The sequence below is a fragment of the Nannobrachium achirus genome, assembly GCF_963921795.1.
Source record: "Nannobrachium achirus genome assembly, chromosome: 15".
NCBI lineage: Eukaryota > Metazoa > Chordata > Actinopteri > Myctophiformes > Myctophidae > Nannobrachium > Nannobrachium achirus.
Window position 1 is genome coordinate 12,086,796 of NC_137822.1, and position 14,048 is coordinate 12,100,843.

The following is a 14,048-nucleotide window of genomic DNA, read 5'->3' on the forward strand; positions in this document are numbered from 1 at the left end:
ACCTACATTTTGACTCTTATTTGATACTGCAGCTCTGATATTTTCCTTGCAGGTGTCCCTGGACTCTGATTACAGTCTACTAGTCTAGGGTTCGAATGCACTGTGGTGAATCCTGTCGGCAATTATTCAGCTGACGTGTCCCGATTTTTTACCACTTTCAATCTGATGTCCCTATTTTGGGCATTTCATTCAAAATCGCTACTTGTGATATATAGAGCGGCTATTTTAGAATGATATATTTTAGAAACTTGTTTTTCATTTAGAATTTCCATTTTATGTAATTTAATAATGGACGATAAAGTGTTCTTATCTCATCTTATGTAGTGGTAACTGGTAATAGCCAGGACACAATTCTTCTTACATACTGTACATGTAACTGTCAGGATGTCTACAGTTGTGCAGCCCATTACCTCAAGGAGTCCGTAGAATATTCTGTTGACGCCTTTCTTAAGACGTGGACCAGAGCTAAAAGAAACAAAGACAGAGAGAGAATTGACTTTAAATGAGACTATTCAATAGAACAGTGCTCAAACCAAACATGCTAAAACTGGGTCATCATCTGCATCAAATGACAGTGATCTAAAGCTGTGTTCCTCTACCAGTGGGTTGTGAACCAAAGATGAAGGTGGTTCACCATACATTCTGCAACTACAAACACAAATTCCAATAATGTATTCTATTGTGACTTCCTCAAGATATAGCATAACATTTAGGTCCATAGTACAAACAGCCTCTTCATTTGACCTGTGTTAACTGTTCACCATTGATGTCAAGAGGTCAATGTGCAAAATATATACCCCATATATACTTGCTATTACAGTTGTGATTGTTTGGTTCTGCAGGTTGAGTGCAGTAGACTCACATTTATAACACCTCTGACAGTTTTCCGGACACAGTGTTGTCGAAACCTGCTGCAGTCTCTGTCAGATGAGGACTGGAATCTTCTCCCTCCTTCTCATACACACCCAACACAAGACCCCGAGAAACAGTTAACAGTTAATACATAACATAGATGATAGGCCTATATTGCAGAGCTCATCCATAACTCTGCACCTCGGCCAAAACAGAAGCAATAGGACCAGTTTTAGCTGTTCTGCAAATGACTGCACCGTGGTCATCTGCTGTTGTTCCCATGTGGTTGTTCCCATAGCAGCAGAAAGCAGATCCCATCATTTATGTCCCAAAGCTATGGAACACAACAAGATATGAATCATTACATTTCACATAAAGCTATTGATAAATGTACAATGTACAGTACACAGAGTACACAACACACATCATGCTGTGGACTGGAGTACAGAATCAGATGACCCCTCTGTTCTGTTGTTTGCTTCCCATAGCAGCAGAAGGCAGATCCCATCATTTATGTCCCAAAGATATGGAACACAACAAGATATGAATCATTACATTTCACATAAAGCTATTGATAAATGTAGGATGTACAGTTAGTACACAGTACGAGTACACAACACACATCATGCTGTGGACTGGAGTAGGCCTACAGAATCAGATGACCCCTCTGTTGTTTGCTAATACCAACTGCTGACATTAGGCTACTTACCTTTCTGGCTTTAACTTTGGCTTGAGAAGCAGAGAAGAAGAATCTACACGTGTTGCGTGTAGGTTGGTCCACTCCACTCCGTAGTGGATAGCATTTGCACATGTTGTACAGTATAATGTTCAAAATGTTGATCAAGGCACAAGCGACCTCAGTCCTCTGTAAAATAAATGTGTACTTAGTTTGAAAACGGACATTTTTAGATGAAGTGAAAGAGAGAGAGAGACAGACAGACAGACAGACAGACAGACAGACAGAAAGTAGCGTTTCAAACGACCACCTAAAGTCACTCTCATCATGCTCTCTCTCTCTCACGCGCACGCATGCACGCACGCTCTTTTACTCCTCAGCCTCTGATGTCACTTCGGGGGAGGGGCTGTCTTTTTTATATGGTTTGTGTTTGCACAATACATACCTCACTTCCTTCGGCAGCTGCCATTACTGTGTAGTGTAGTGTAGAGAGAGAGAGTGAGAGTGAGTGAGAGACCAATGGGAGAGACGGTGTCAGCTGAGCTGCACACAAAAGAAAAGACGTGGTGAACAGTTCAGCGGAGGAAATATTTGAGGGGTCCTCGGAGCCCGGAAGGAAGGAAAGGAAGAGGCAGGTAGGAGGAGGAGGAGGCTTCCGTGCCAGATACAGCAGCAGCAGCAGCAGCAGCTCCTTCCATGGCTCAGTCCGTTGCTAACGGTACTATGGACCAGGATCTAGCGAGCAAGAGGCTCCACTCAAGGTAGGACCCTATGGGGTGGGGACAGAGATTTTGAGCTTTGCAGCCTGATTCTCGGGTGGGCTGTTGTTGTTACCGCCGGTGGAGGAGGGAGAGGGTCAAGCAGAGAAGGAAGAGAAGGAGACGGGGTGGGGTGGGGTGTTTTGGAGGGGAGGAGGAGGACTGTCTGCCGGCTCAATGCATGACTGGCCGAGGAGGAGCAAAGGCTAGTAAAGCAAGGCAGGCAGGCAAGGAAAGCTGGTCCGACCAGCTCAGCTCTCCCTGCAGCAGAGCCCCCAAGAAATAAAGACCCAGGCACACAGCAGCGTCAGCCCCCAAAAGCCCCACTTCTAAGCCTCATTCCTGGCTGGGCTCCCTGACATCTCAGCCTGGGTGAAGTGACTGACTGCCATGGTCTGGCTGTGGCTGGAATGTGTGCAGACTGGAGGGAGCCACGTAAGACGTGGACATGAAGGGTGGGATGGAGCGAGTAATAGGAGTGTCTCTGGCCGGCTGGGGATGGGAAGAGACAGACACATGGCCCATTCTTTTAAAACACAATATGTGGGTGAAATATCACACCAGACCACGTGTAATGCAGTTTAGAAGAAGAATACACACACGTGAGGGAGATGGACTGTGATTTGACAGACGTGGATATAACATAGTGACACAAATGGATTATAACTAGTTCATAATTTTAACAGGAAATGATAAAAGGTTTCTTAATTGCCTTGTCTTCATAATATTATTGAATGTATGCAACTCCCATTAGTAGACTACTGCTGCCTGTACATCATGATAACTGTAGTAGGAACATTTACTATACATTTAATAGTCAAGCATACTGCTCTAAATATTTATGTGATATTTAAGATGAATTTCATTTAAAACATTATTATTTTGAACACTGCTTTAAGTTGATGAGTCATATCTGGTTTGTGTGACGGGTCCCTTTCACACCGCACCAATGGCAGACTGTGCCACCACATAAATGTCACAAATCTCGCTATGACAGAGTGACACTGACACTGTGTGTGTGTGTGTGTGTGTGTGTGTGTGTGTGTGTGTGTGTGTGTGTGTGTGTGTGTGTGTGCGTGCGTGCGTGCGTGCGTGCGTGCGTGCGTGCGTGCGTGCGTGCGTGTGCAGTCTGTGCACACTAACCGGCTCTTGGTAAAATGTGACACATTCCAAGCCAAGCACTTTGACTGTTTGACGTGACCCAATGGGTATAGCCTACCTACCAGTACCTACACAGTATTACAAAAAACCTATCCACTTTTGGACACACATTGACATCAAACGCGGTTAATCACTGTCAGTGTCTTCTTGCTATTGTAGAAACTGCTGCCCCCATGCCACTTGAGGGGGCCAGGCTGTGTATACACAGAAGGGGCTGCTGGGAATGTTAATGGCTGCTGAGTTGTGAATTGACATTCACGAGCCCCGTGAGGTCATCATGCCCCTGGGACAAACAGACAGAGGCACGCACACATGCACGTCATGCAACACACATAGGCTACTGTATTTTGCTTTGTTTCCATCATATGGCCATACATAGAGGCATGCCTACTGTAACAGCATTCCCTCTGCTTCGCCAAGCCTACACAGTGTCAATCCATAACCTTTCTAGTGCAATGCCTCTGTTCTTTGTCTTTCCAAGGATGTATTTATTTACCACTAGACTCGAGCCTATAATGTTTTTATTTTTCCACTTTGTATGAAGAGTATGTTGAGTGAGTATGCAGCCTAGGGCCTAGGCTACCTACTTATCTTTGTTTACACCGCTCTCACATTTATGATAATATCAGGCAGGATAGGAACAATGTCCAAGTCCCTTTGTGTATATAAATAACATAGAACAACTTCCAAGTCCCTTTGTGTACATACATAACATACCGGTACTGTATCTTGTATCTTAGACATGTTTTAGTTCCAAAACCCTAGCTATGAAGAAACAAAACAGCCATAACTGAAATGTTGCTTGACATTAGGTCATCCCATTGCTCAAAATGTGTTAAAAAGCACCTACACCCTATACAATCAGTTGACTTGGGGCTCAGTTGACAGAGGCCTATTAGAGATGGGGCGATAATCTTTATTATCGTTTATCGTGATGGGAAACACTCACGATAATCGTATCGTGGAGAATTACATTCATCGTGAAATGTCATCCATCATACACTGGGATCAATTCACATTTTAATTGCTGAGCTGCTATGGTACCACTTAAACCCTCTATAATTGGTCAAAACCGACCTGTATAAGAATATACATTGTCAAGTCTTTTTTTCACTCTCTACCAAATCTCTTTGCCAAAAAATAGCAGATACAAGCTCACAACACAAATGTTCCACCCCAGGATAATGGATTTGCGGGATATTTTGATTATCGCGACAATATCGTAAATCGCTATTCTTTTGGTCACAATCTTGACATGAAATCTTCATATCGTCACATCCCTATAGTCTAAACTTCATCCCTTCCTTTTATTTTATTTTATTTATTATACACCTAATCTCTTTGTTGAAAATAGCCTATCAAGCTCACAATGTGGCATGTTGCAATACCTTTTGTTGTAAGCTTAATGTAGATTGTCTATTTTTGCTGAATTTGCCCTAAGAATAGAATAGGGATGCTAGGGTATTGGTGGTTAAAGTCTGACCAGAGGAGGAATTGTACTCATTGAAATAAAGACTCTGCACTGGAACCAGGTTATTACCACGTTTATTACAAATAAAAAGAGACCATTTTAATGCAGTGAACTTCTCGCTTTAGGACAAATGCAAAATCACCATTGTGTGTGTGTTGTCTTGAAATCTCACGATTCATTTTGTGGCAGGGGAAAATATAATTATGTAATGACCCAATTATGGGTGTTGATGATGTATTCCCCTAAATGTCTGTATTTCTTGGTAACGTTCCACTCGTTGTTTTTTTGTATGACATGCACTGTTCGTTGAGCAGTAGCTGCTATTTTTGAAAATGTTAGAATAAGGCGTAAGTGGTTAATGGAGGCAGTAAGGAGGTAGATGGGGCGTTGTGGCTCAGTGGGCAGCATGGCCACCTCCGAATCAGATGGTTCCTGGTTCAATTCCCGGCTCCACCTGGCTTTGTGTCGGAAAATGTCCTGGAACCTCATTATAACTGCTCCTGATAAGCAAATTGCTACCTTGGTTTCCTCTACGGTGTGTGTGTTTGCAATGCATTGTAAAGCGCTTTGGAAAGGCACTATATAAATGCACCGTTTATCTTTTCTTTACCATATAGAAGAATATAGACATGACAGATATGAGAATGAAAAAAAAAAGCACAATGTAACAGAAAGACAGCATAGAGCAAAGGTTCTGCCTGGATTGAGATAGACATACAACACGGCAAAAAACATTCCTAGAGAGTTTCTCTTTGGTTTCCCTGACAACTAGCCTTGGCGCTCTGTAATTATGGGCTGGATTAGTACTCTGAGGACACAGTTCCTGGGCTAAGCCAGGACTCTGCCAAAGGGAACAACAGTACAGAATCCCTAATGAAAGAAGAGCTCCAACAGAGCTGTACATGGACTGAATATACTGTAGGGTAAATATCACCACAAAAGCCCTATACATTTTATACTTCCTCGTGGGATGATGTCACTCAAAAATAGCCGATCTACAAGCTTACAGTGCGTTGCATCGCAAGTCTTTGCGCACATTGTGAGCTTGTTGGTTAGCTATTTTCACGATTGTTGAAAAAGTTTGAAGAAACATAAAAAAGTTGTGGAAAAGATATCTATTGACTTGCAGGAAATAGGCACGGTGTGGTGAGAATGTGCAGTTCACTCCAGACAATGAAAATGACCAAAACAACATTTTGGAGAATTGTAACCCCCTTGTACCAGAGAGGATAGAAAATAATTTACTCACAAATCTCAATTCTGACTTGAAGGGTAATGAATGTAGTATTCTGAAGGAGACAGGGTAAGGCCTGCAGCCAGGTACACTACATGCATTACCCTTCAAGTCAAAATTGAGATTTGTGAGTAAATTATTTTCTATCCTCTCTGGTACAAGGGCACCCTTTCCCAAGTTTCTAAATCAACCACTCTGCTTCACCTGCCCCAATCACCCTTATCAAGGACAACTGAAACGAAATACCATATTACGTTGTCTAATGAAGGTATTCCTAGAGGGGGCAACACAGTCATAATCAGTATGGCCAGGATTGACGTTGAATGAGGTAACATATTCATTTCTGACGGTTGACATCAGTGCTAATTCTGTGGCGATTAGTTGAGGCTGATATTACAGTCTCATGCATGCTCACATTGTATATGACCTTATCAGGCACTGAGAAAATAATAAGGGCATTGACGCAGGCACATTTGGGTGCTGGTGGAAAAGGACGTCTGTCCGCTTGTGGCACGCCCTCTGACCGAACCGAAAATAAGAAGGAAGGGGGAAAAAATGATCTACAAGCTCACAACGTGTCACATTGCGATACGCTATGAACTTGTAGATCTGCTATTTTTCATTGCTTTTCATATTGATGACTCTCCTGTTTGTAGCTATTGAACAACACTATTTATTTATTAGCTCTGCTCACAACAAAGTGATTAAAATGTGGATCAAAGTTTGTGCTGCTATCAAACCGCGGTGGAAAAAAGTGTGAAGGCTTTAAAATGATTGTTGTTGTCAACATCAACTCACGCTCTGTCCCAGTGGTGTGGAGCGGGACCACAAACTGCTATGGTTAAAAACATTCCCATGTTGGGGCCTTTCACTTTCCACACGGGATTCATGTATTTCTTTCTTCTTCTTTTTCTTTGCTTTGCTTTGTTTTCTCACAATACCATAAAACAAAATGTTTTATGTCGCTTGCAGCACAGGCATTTAGTCTTACACCTGTAAATAGTTATTACACAAGAGCACACACTATTAAGTTGTCAGATGGGGCTGTCACGATTATGACATTTTACTTGACGATTAATTGTCTCTAAAATAAGTGCGATTAACAATTTAATTGTGTTTCTGTCGAACATTATGAATTAAAACTACGTTTCTGTTTGGCCTTTGCAGCTTCTTAAACAAAAGTTGCACAGGGCAGAATTATAGCCTACTTAAAAAAAAACATTAATTGTGGAAATAGCCGATCTACAAGCTCAAAACATGTAGTTTGCTATTTCCACTATTTTCTTTTTGAATGTTTGGAAAATATATGAAGATTTTCAACATGGAAACGAATATGAAGATTATGCAAAGAATTATTGCGATTATCTCAAATAATAATTGTGACATGCCTAATGTAATGTCAGTTACTGTGGCTGGTATGCTACTTAAGAATGCTACATTATTCTCAAGTGTGTTGTCTGACTCAAGTACAGGTACTAGTTATTACAAAATAACAATGACTAATCTTCCTCATCTGACGGGCTGTGTGTGCTCACAGTCCACACTAAGCTGTTTTCATTGAAAGGGCATACATTATGGCTCACGGTAAAGGTTCAGCTTACTGTCAGACCTCACTGAAAACTTCACTATAGCTCTGGTTCCTGAAACCTGTCCAATAGAGTGTACTTCCCCTGTTCTGCCATGGTGACTGTATTGGAAGACTGTCTCCTTTAGACCACAGGCAGCCTATTATGGGATGAATGTCTCCCAAACAGACCAATTAGAGTGGTAAGCAGAGGAGAGAATGGCAGACTGTACCACACAGATGCATTCTTGGGTCAGCCACAACGATGGCAAGAATAAAAGTAAACTTAAAAAGAGGGAGGAGGGGGAGCGCGAAAAAACATGCTGCAGGGACTAATTCCTTTGTGCCTTATTTCTGCTGTTTTCTCTCGTCTTGTCGTCTTTAATTTCTTTAAATGTCTGGCAGATGTAAACGATTTTTCCTGCTTCAATTCCGTATTGCTTTTTTTTCCTCCCTACTGTTTCTGACTATACTTTAACTCATTTTCTCTGCCATGCTTAATTTTCTTAACTTCTTTTCTTCTATAACTGAACTGTTCCCAAAGACCACCTTGGCCTCTTTTCAGAGGAAAGGTTATGTATATGCAAAACTAGAAAAAATAAGGGATATAGAATTGCATATTCTCATTTTCATACATTAAATTGATTGATGCACATCACCTTGACTACTATGGCCACTGTACCTACTAGTAAGTAAGTAAGTAAGTAAGTAAGTGATCACTTCTCGCCTTTCTAAGGGAGAAGTGATAACTGAAAGGTGAATTTTCAGGGCAGTTTTGAAGGAAGCCAGGTGGCACTGTGGCATTGCTGTAGAAGGAGAATTGACACATATTTTTCTTATGTGTGGGTGTTCGCGCTCCCTCTAGTATTGTGTCTGTCGCTAATTGTTTGGAGGTCTTTAGTCAGAAATGCGGGTATTGAGGGGATTGAGGGCAGAGTTGCATGACTATTTTGAAAGCCAATCACATTTTTAGTTGCTTAACCCTGTCTTCTACCCTGAGCCATCTTAGGCTAGCAAAATGTATGGGAACAAGTTGGGTCATGGCCTCAGGTCGAGAAGTAGTCGAATCAGTTTGTTTTTGGAGGTATGGATGGAGCTTAGTCTTTAGTGACATTTTGATGTTGGAGCACCAGGAGGTGCTAGCATATAGTCAAAGAGGGGCTGAATGAGGTTTAAGTCCTTGGGGCACTTTTCTTGATAAAAGTGGAAACTTTGATTTACTTTTTTGACCAACTTTTGTTGCCATGCTATCACCAGACAGGTATTTGTCAAGAATGCAGCCCAAATACATAATCTCTTCTATGCTAGAGATTACTGTGTCATCAACTATGACCTTGAAATCGTTTACATTTATCTCACTTAGAGAATGTCTGGTCCCAAAAAGAATGGATTCTGTTTTACCTGGGTGTAGTGACAGTTTGTTAACGGTACCCCTAGTACGGATTTCTGTGACTTCAGAGCTGAGATCTTTGTTAGAGCTTCGGGGTAGTAGTGCTTCATAGATCTGCAACTGATCGTGGCGTGACGATGAACTGCAGGTCTATGAATGTTACGAGTTTCATGTTTACAGCTTTCCTTCATCCAAGTTCTAGTCTTCCCACGTAGAACTGGCCAACTATGACAACTGTCTTTTTAGTCTGCCAATTTCTTGAACTACTGCCTCCTTGATGAGCATCGGCATTTCTCACAGTTGTGGCTGTTGACTCTCAGCTCCCAGACCATCCTTAGTTGTTTAACCCAAACTGAATTCACTGGCAGCTGCAGCATGTTTTCTGCTTCAAGGGAGGGATTAGGCTAGCTTCATGATCCTTTTGCAGATGAAGACATTGACTTAAAGTTTCTAGTACAGTTTGTGATGCAGTATAATGCGCACTGCGCAGGGTCATCGGAATTAACCTTGTGCAATGTCAACGTTTGATCCAGTTTTTTTAGTGAATTGGTACCTAGTAGTCAAACATTTTAAAATGTTTCTTGCCTGGATTTCCGTTTCTCTTTTTGTTGTTGTTGTTGTTGTTGTTGTTGTTGTCATGTGCTTGTCAGAAAACCTGCAGACAACAGGCTCAGCAGGTTGTACACTACAGTTGTTTGAAACATTTTTCCAGATTTATTGCAACTAGATCCTATAGATGCCTTTTGGCTGTTATTTATTACAGTATTATATGGTCAGCTGTACAGTAAATGGTGCCTCCACACTCTGTCATGAACATACATACAGTACTATACTGTACAGTAGCTCCAGGTCATGGCTTCACAATCCTGTCCTCACATTCATCTCCACTAGGACATGTTCTACTCGTGAAAATGCTTTCAGTGTTATATAGGCTAAGTCGGTGATACTCAAACTCAGGCCTGCGGGCCACTTCCAGCCCATGGCACAATTTTGACTGGCCCTCCAATAAATAAATGAAGAATGAAGTTATTATCTTTTTTTATTAAGATATGTTTTTGGCTTTTATTCTTTATTGATAGGAGAGTGGACAGTGGACTGAAATGGGGAGAGAGCTGGGGAGTGACACGCAGCATAGGTAGTCAGGACCGGGAATCGAACCAGCAGCACGCTGGCAGGCTACACTGAGCCTGTGTGGTCTGCGTCTGGGTCAGTAGGCCAGCGGGTGCCCCAAGTTAATATCTTTATCATCTTTAGCCTAATTACATAACTATTACATGAATAATCATCCAGGAAGGGAAAACTGTGTGCACTCATTCAGCAACAGTAAAGATGAGCCTCAGCAAGTGCTGAACAGGTGATGCAGAGAACCCAAAATGGACGGATGCTTTCACTTTAATTTTACCATCTCATGCAAATTCAATACCACTATGTTTAACTTGCAGAAAACAGTGTCAGTTGTTAAGATCGACAGTATAAGGCTCCAATGAACAACAGAAGTTATCAAGTATCATTAATGTTGTTATTTTATCTACTGGCCCCTTGACATTTTTGTAATGTGGCCCACGGATTCTGCTATTTGAGTAACCCTGGGCTAAGTTATCTCATTCCTCCCGGATTCCAATTTCGTTTTTTCCCCTCAGTCATAGATTAGGAACTATTTGTAGATGTTCGATCCTCCAGATATGACACAGTTGACAGGGACGATGGATATACAGATATACAATATTTTAATGGTTTTATATTGTACATCATTGATAGTATAGTGTTGCTAGTGATTGTATTGTGGTTGTCTCCTTAAGTCATATTTTCTGAACTTTAATAATACCAATCAAATACTGACAATCCTTCCGAGGTTGGTAGAGTCCATGAAGTTTGAATGAGTTGAAATGAGTGACAAGGCTAGGTAGTTTTAGGTCACATGAAACGGGAAATGTTGCTCTGTTGTTATGGACTTCAAAGCCTTCACTAGAGGCATAGTTGCATCGTGATCAAAGAGACTCTCTCTGTCACCAAACTCTGAAAGAGAGAGAGAGAGAGAGAGAGAGAGAGAGAGAGAGAGAGAGAGAGAGACACACAGAGAGAGGATGAATAGTGCCTGTCAACAGCATGAATCTGGAGTTTGTCTTGACACAGGCAGCTTGTTTAGTTAACATCACTGACTGCCTTCCATCCAAGGTTCAAGGGCTTCTGGAGAACCTAAACCTTTCAGTTGCTTGTCACTTGAGCTTCGGTACAGTCCATCATTAACCCATCAAAACAAAAAATAGCAGATATACAATATGTTTGCGACCAAAGGTCGCAGTTTAACATGAGAAACGTCACATGTGTACACAGCGGCAAACCCATAGACCGGTTTGCCGCTCTGACATCATGCTCTGATGTCACTGTGATGTCAGGGGAACCAACATTTGCCAAAACAAAATACTGTATCAAGTACATATATTAGAAATACGTTTTACTAATAGAGGGTTTAAATCAGGGGTCTCAAACTGGCGGCCCGGGGGCCATTTGCGGCCCGCGAGACGATATTTTGTGGCCCCCACCTTAATATGAAAGTTTAATGTTAGTGCGGCCCGCGAGTTTTATATGAACCTCAAAACAGTTAATAATACAATACAGTTAACAGTACAGTACATGTTCCATAAGTTAAACACAACTTGTTTACACCAGGGTCCTTGTTCATCTTATTTTGTGTTAAAGAATAAAAAAGATATTTGAGAAGATTGGAAATTTGGGGGAGATAGATACAGTAGTTGTTAGACTGGTATGAAACTACAGTATAATAATAAAACAAATTAGCGCACATGCACTAATTTGTTTTATTAGTGCATGTGCACGCGTGCATGTGCGCTGAGGCTGCGGCCCAGCTTCAGCCAGACTCTGCCTCCAGCGGCCCCAAGGTAAATTGAGTTTGAGACCCCTGGTTTAAATGATACCGGATAATGCAGCTCGGCAAATAAAAGGTGAATTGATCCCAGTGCATGACGGAGGACAATTTCACGATAAATTAAATCTCCACGATATGATTATCGTGAGTGTTTTTTATCACGATAATCGATAATAACCAGATTAAAAAAATGGGAGATCCGGGCACTCGAGTTAAAAGAGGGACCAGCTTTTATTTAAATTCACCACAAGCGGCCTTTATCAGGGCTATATTTAGCCCTGATGAAACAAAGGATTTCATGCCCCGTTAAGCCCCATATACTTTGTTGTGTATACCAAATTTGAACAATTTCCGACAGACATTTAAACCTTTGACAATCGACGCGGCCCAAAATGGAAACAGCAGGTTGAGTAAAGTGGTTCACGGGCCAGTCTCGTGCCTTCCTTGGTAACATAATAATGTTAGTGGCGGAGTCAGCAGACAGATGGATTAGTCTGGGATATTCACTCGCTGTCCTCTGAGAAGGTTGAGATCTCTGGATTAGTGATTGGCCAGATGCCTCGCCCCCACCCCCACCCATCGCTGTCTTGTTGGTGTGTGAGGTGTCACCGTTCTGTTGTCACTCATTTCCCCCCGCCGTCACCCGCAATCTCTCCTTGGTGGGCAACTCACCTCAAATAACGTTTGGAAGGAGGGAAGAGGATCCACAGATAGAAGAATAAAGTATTCTTACTGAAGACTGTCAGAGCTGGTCATTTTCCCAGACTTTGACAACAGATTTTGTTTACTTGGAGCGGAACTTAACTTCACTGCTGGAAACATAAACGTTGGGATCATTCTGGTTTAAATGTGGCTTTTCGTAACGCCTGGATATAACGTACATTCTTGTGTGGGAGCTTCAGGTTTCAGGCTCCTTGTGGCTGTTGCGATATTTGGATTTTGGACTTTTAGAAGAGTGAAAAGCAAGCAGATGTAATTCTTGTCGTGGGAATGCAAAAAGTCAATTGATGTGAATTTTTCTTGTTTTTATTTTATTTTATCTAAAGCAGTGCTTCACTATACTTACCTTAATCAGTGATAGGCATGGTGATGGAATTCACTTTCATTTTACAAAACTGGATTTAATACTAACTCTAGTTTAATTTTGATCATTTTGAGCTTGCCCCCCCTCCTCCTCCATGGACCCTGAGTGTTGCCCCCTGACTGGGGCAGAAAGGGCAGTGTGTAGATTAGTTCACCAGGGGCCTCGGCCCCAAGCTGTGCTTAAGCCTTTGCGGCTGGAGCTACAGTTATATGTGGAGAAAACACGAGTCAAGCTAAAACCCAGGTAATGTTGGAGATCATTTTCTTACTACTAGGCTGAAAACGTCATTTCAGATGATTCGTTTTATGCCTTTATTAATAGGACAGTAAGCAGTGATGTCATTACGTGCGCATCCCGCATCAAAAACTCATTCAAGTCGCCCAGGGACTCATTCATGTCATGGTCCTGGGGTCCCGGGGATGCGCCTCCATTGGAGTCCATGTTAAAATAATTTACCGGGTCGCGGTAAAAGAAAAACATTTTAAAATTCCACAGACACCACCATTGTTCATGGGTGAAAGCATCCTGCTTTACCCTATGTTAACACAAATAGAATCCACGTAGAAAGTCTTAAACAGGCGATAGAAACGTCAATGTTTTGATTCCACCGACGTCCGACGCCATTTTGCGCGCCCGAATTCATTAGGGGGCGGGGCACATGTTTTAGTAGTTTTAGTAGTTCTAAGTTCAAACATTAGCCAAATTGTAAAATAAATATAAGAAATAGGCAAACATTTTGAAAATAGCCGATCTACAAGCTCACAGCGCTCGAAAACATTGTATTGAGGACTCATAAAACTTTTCTGGGACCCATTTGAATGACCACCTGTGGGTCCCGGGACCCATTACATTGAAAACCTAGTAACATCACTGCAGTAGACTGACAGGAAACGGGGGGAGAGACGGGGAGTGACACGCGGCAAAGGTTGTCCGGACCGGGAATCGCCAGGCATCCATGCCTATGTGGCAAT

The 14,048-nt window shown here is 42.0% G+C and overlaps 1 protein-coding gene across 1 annotated transcript in view; it reads left to right on the forward strand.

The window, feature by feature from the left end:
* The first annotated feature begins 2,057 nt into the window (after positions 1-2,057).
* Positions 2,058-14,048, forward strand: part of gpsm1b (G protein signaling modulator 1b) — a 44,476-nt gene continuing 32,485 nt past the window's right edge. The window contains exon 1 of the mRNA XM_080742620.1: positions 2,058-2,289. Coding sequence (XP_080598746.1) covers positions 2,225-2,289 — 65 coding nt within the window. The 5' untranslated portion in view covers positions 2,058-2,224. The remainder of the gene's footprint in view (positions 2,290-14,048) is intronic.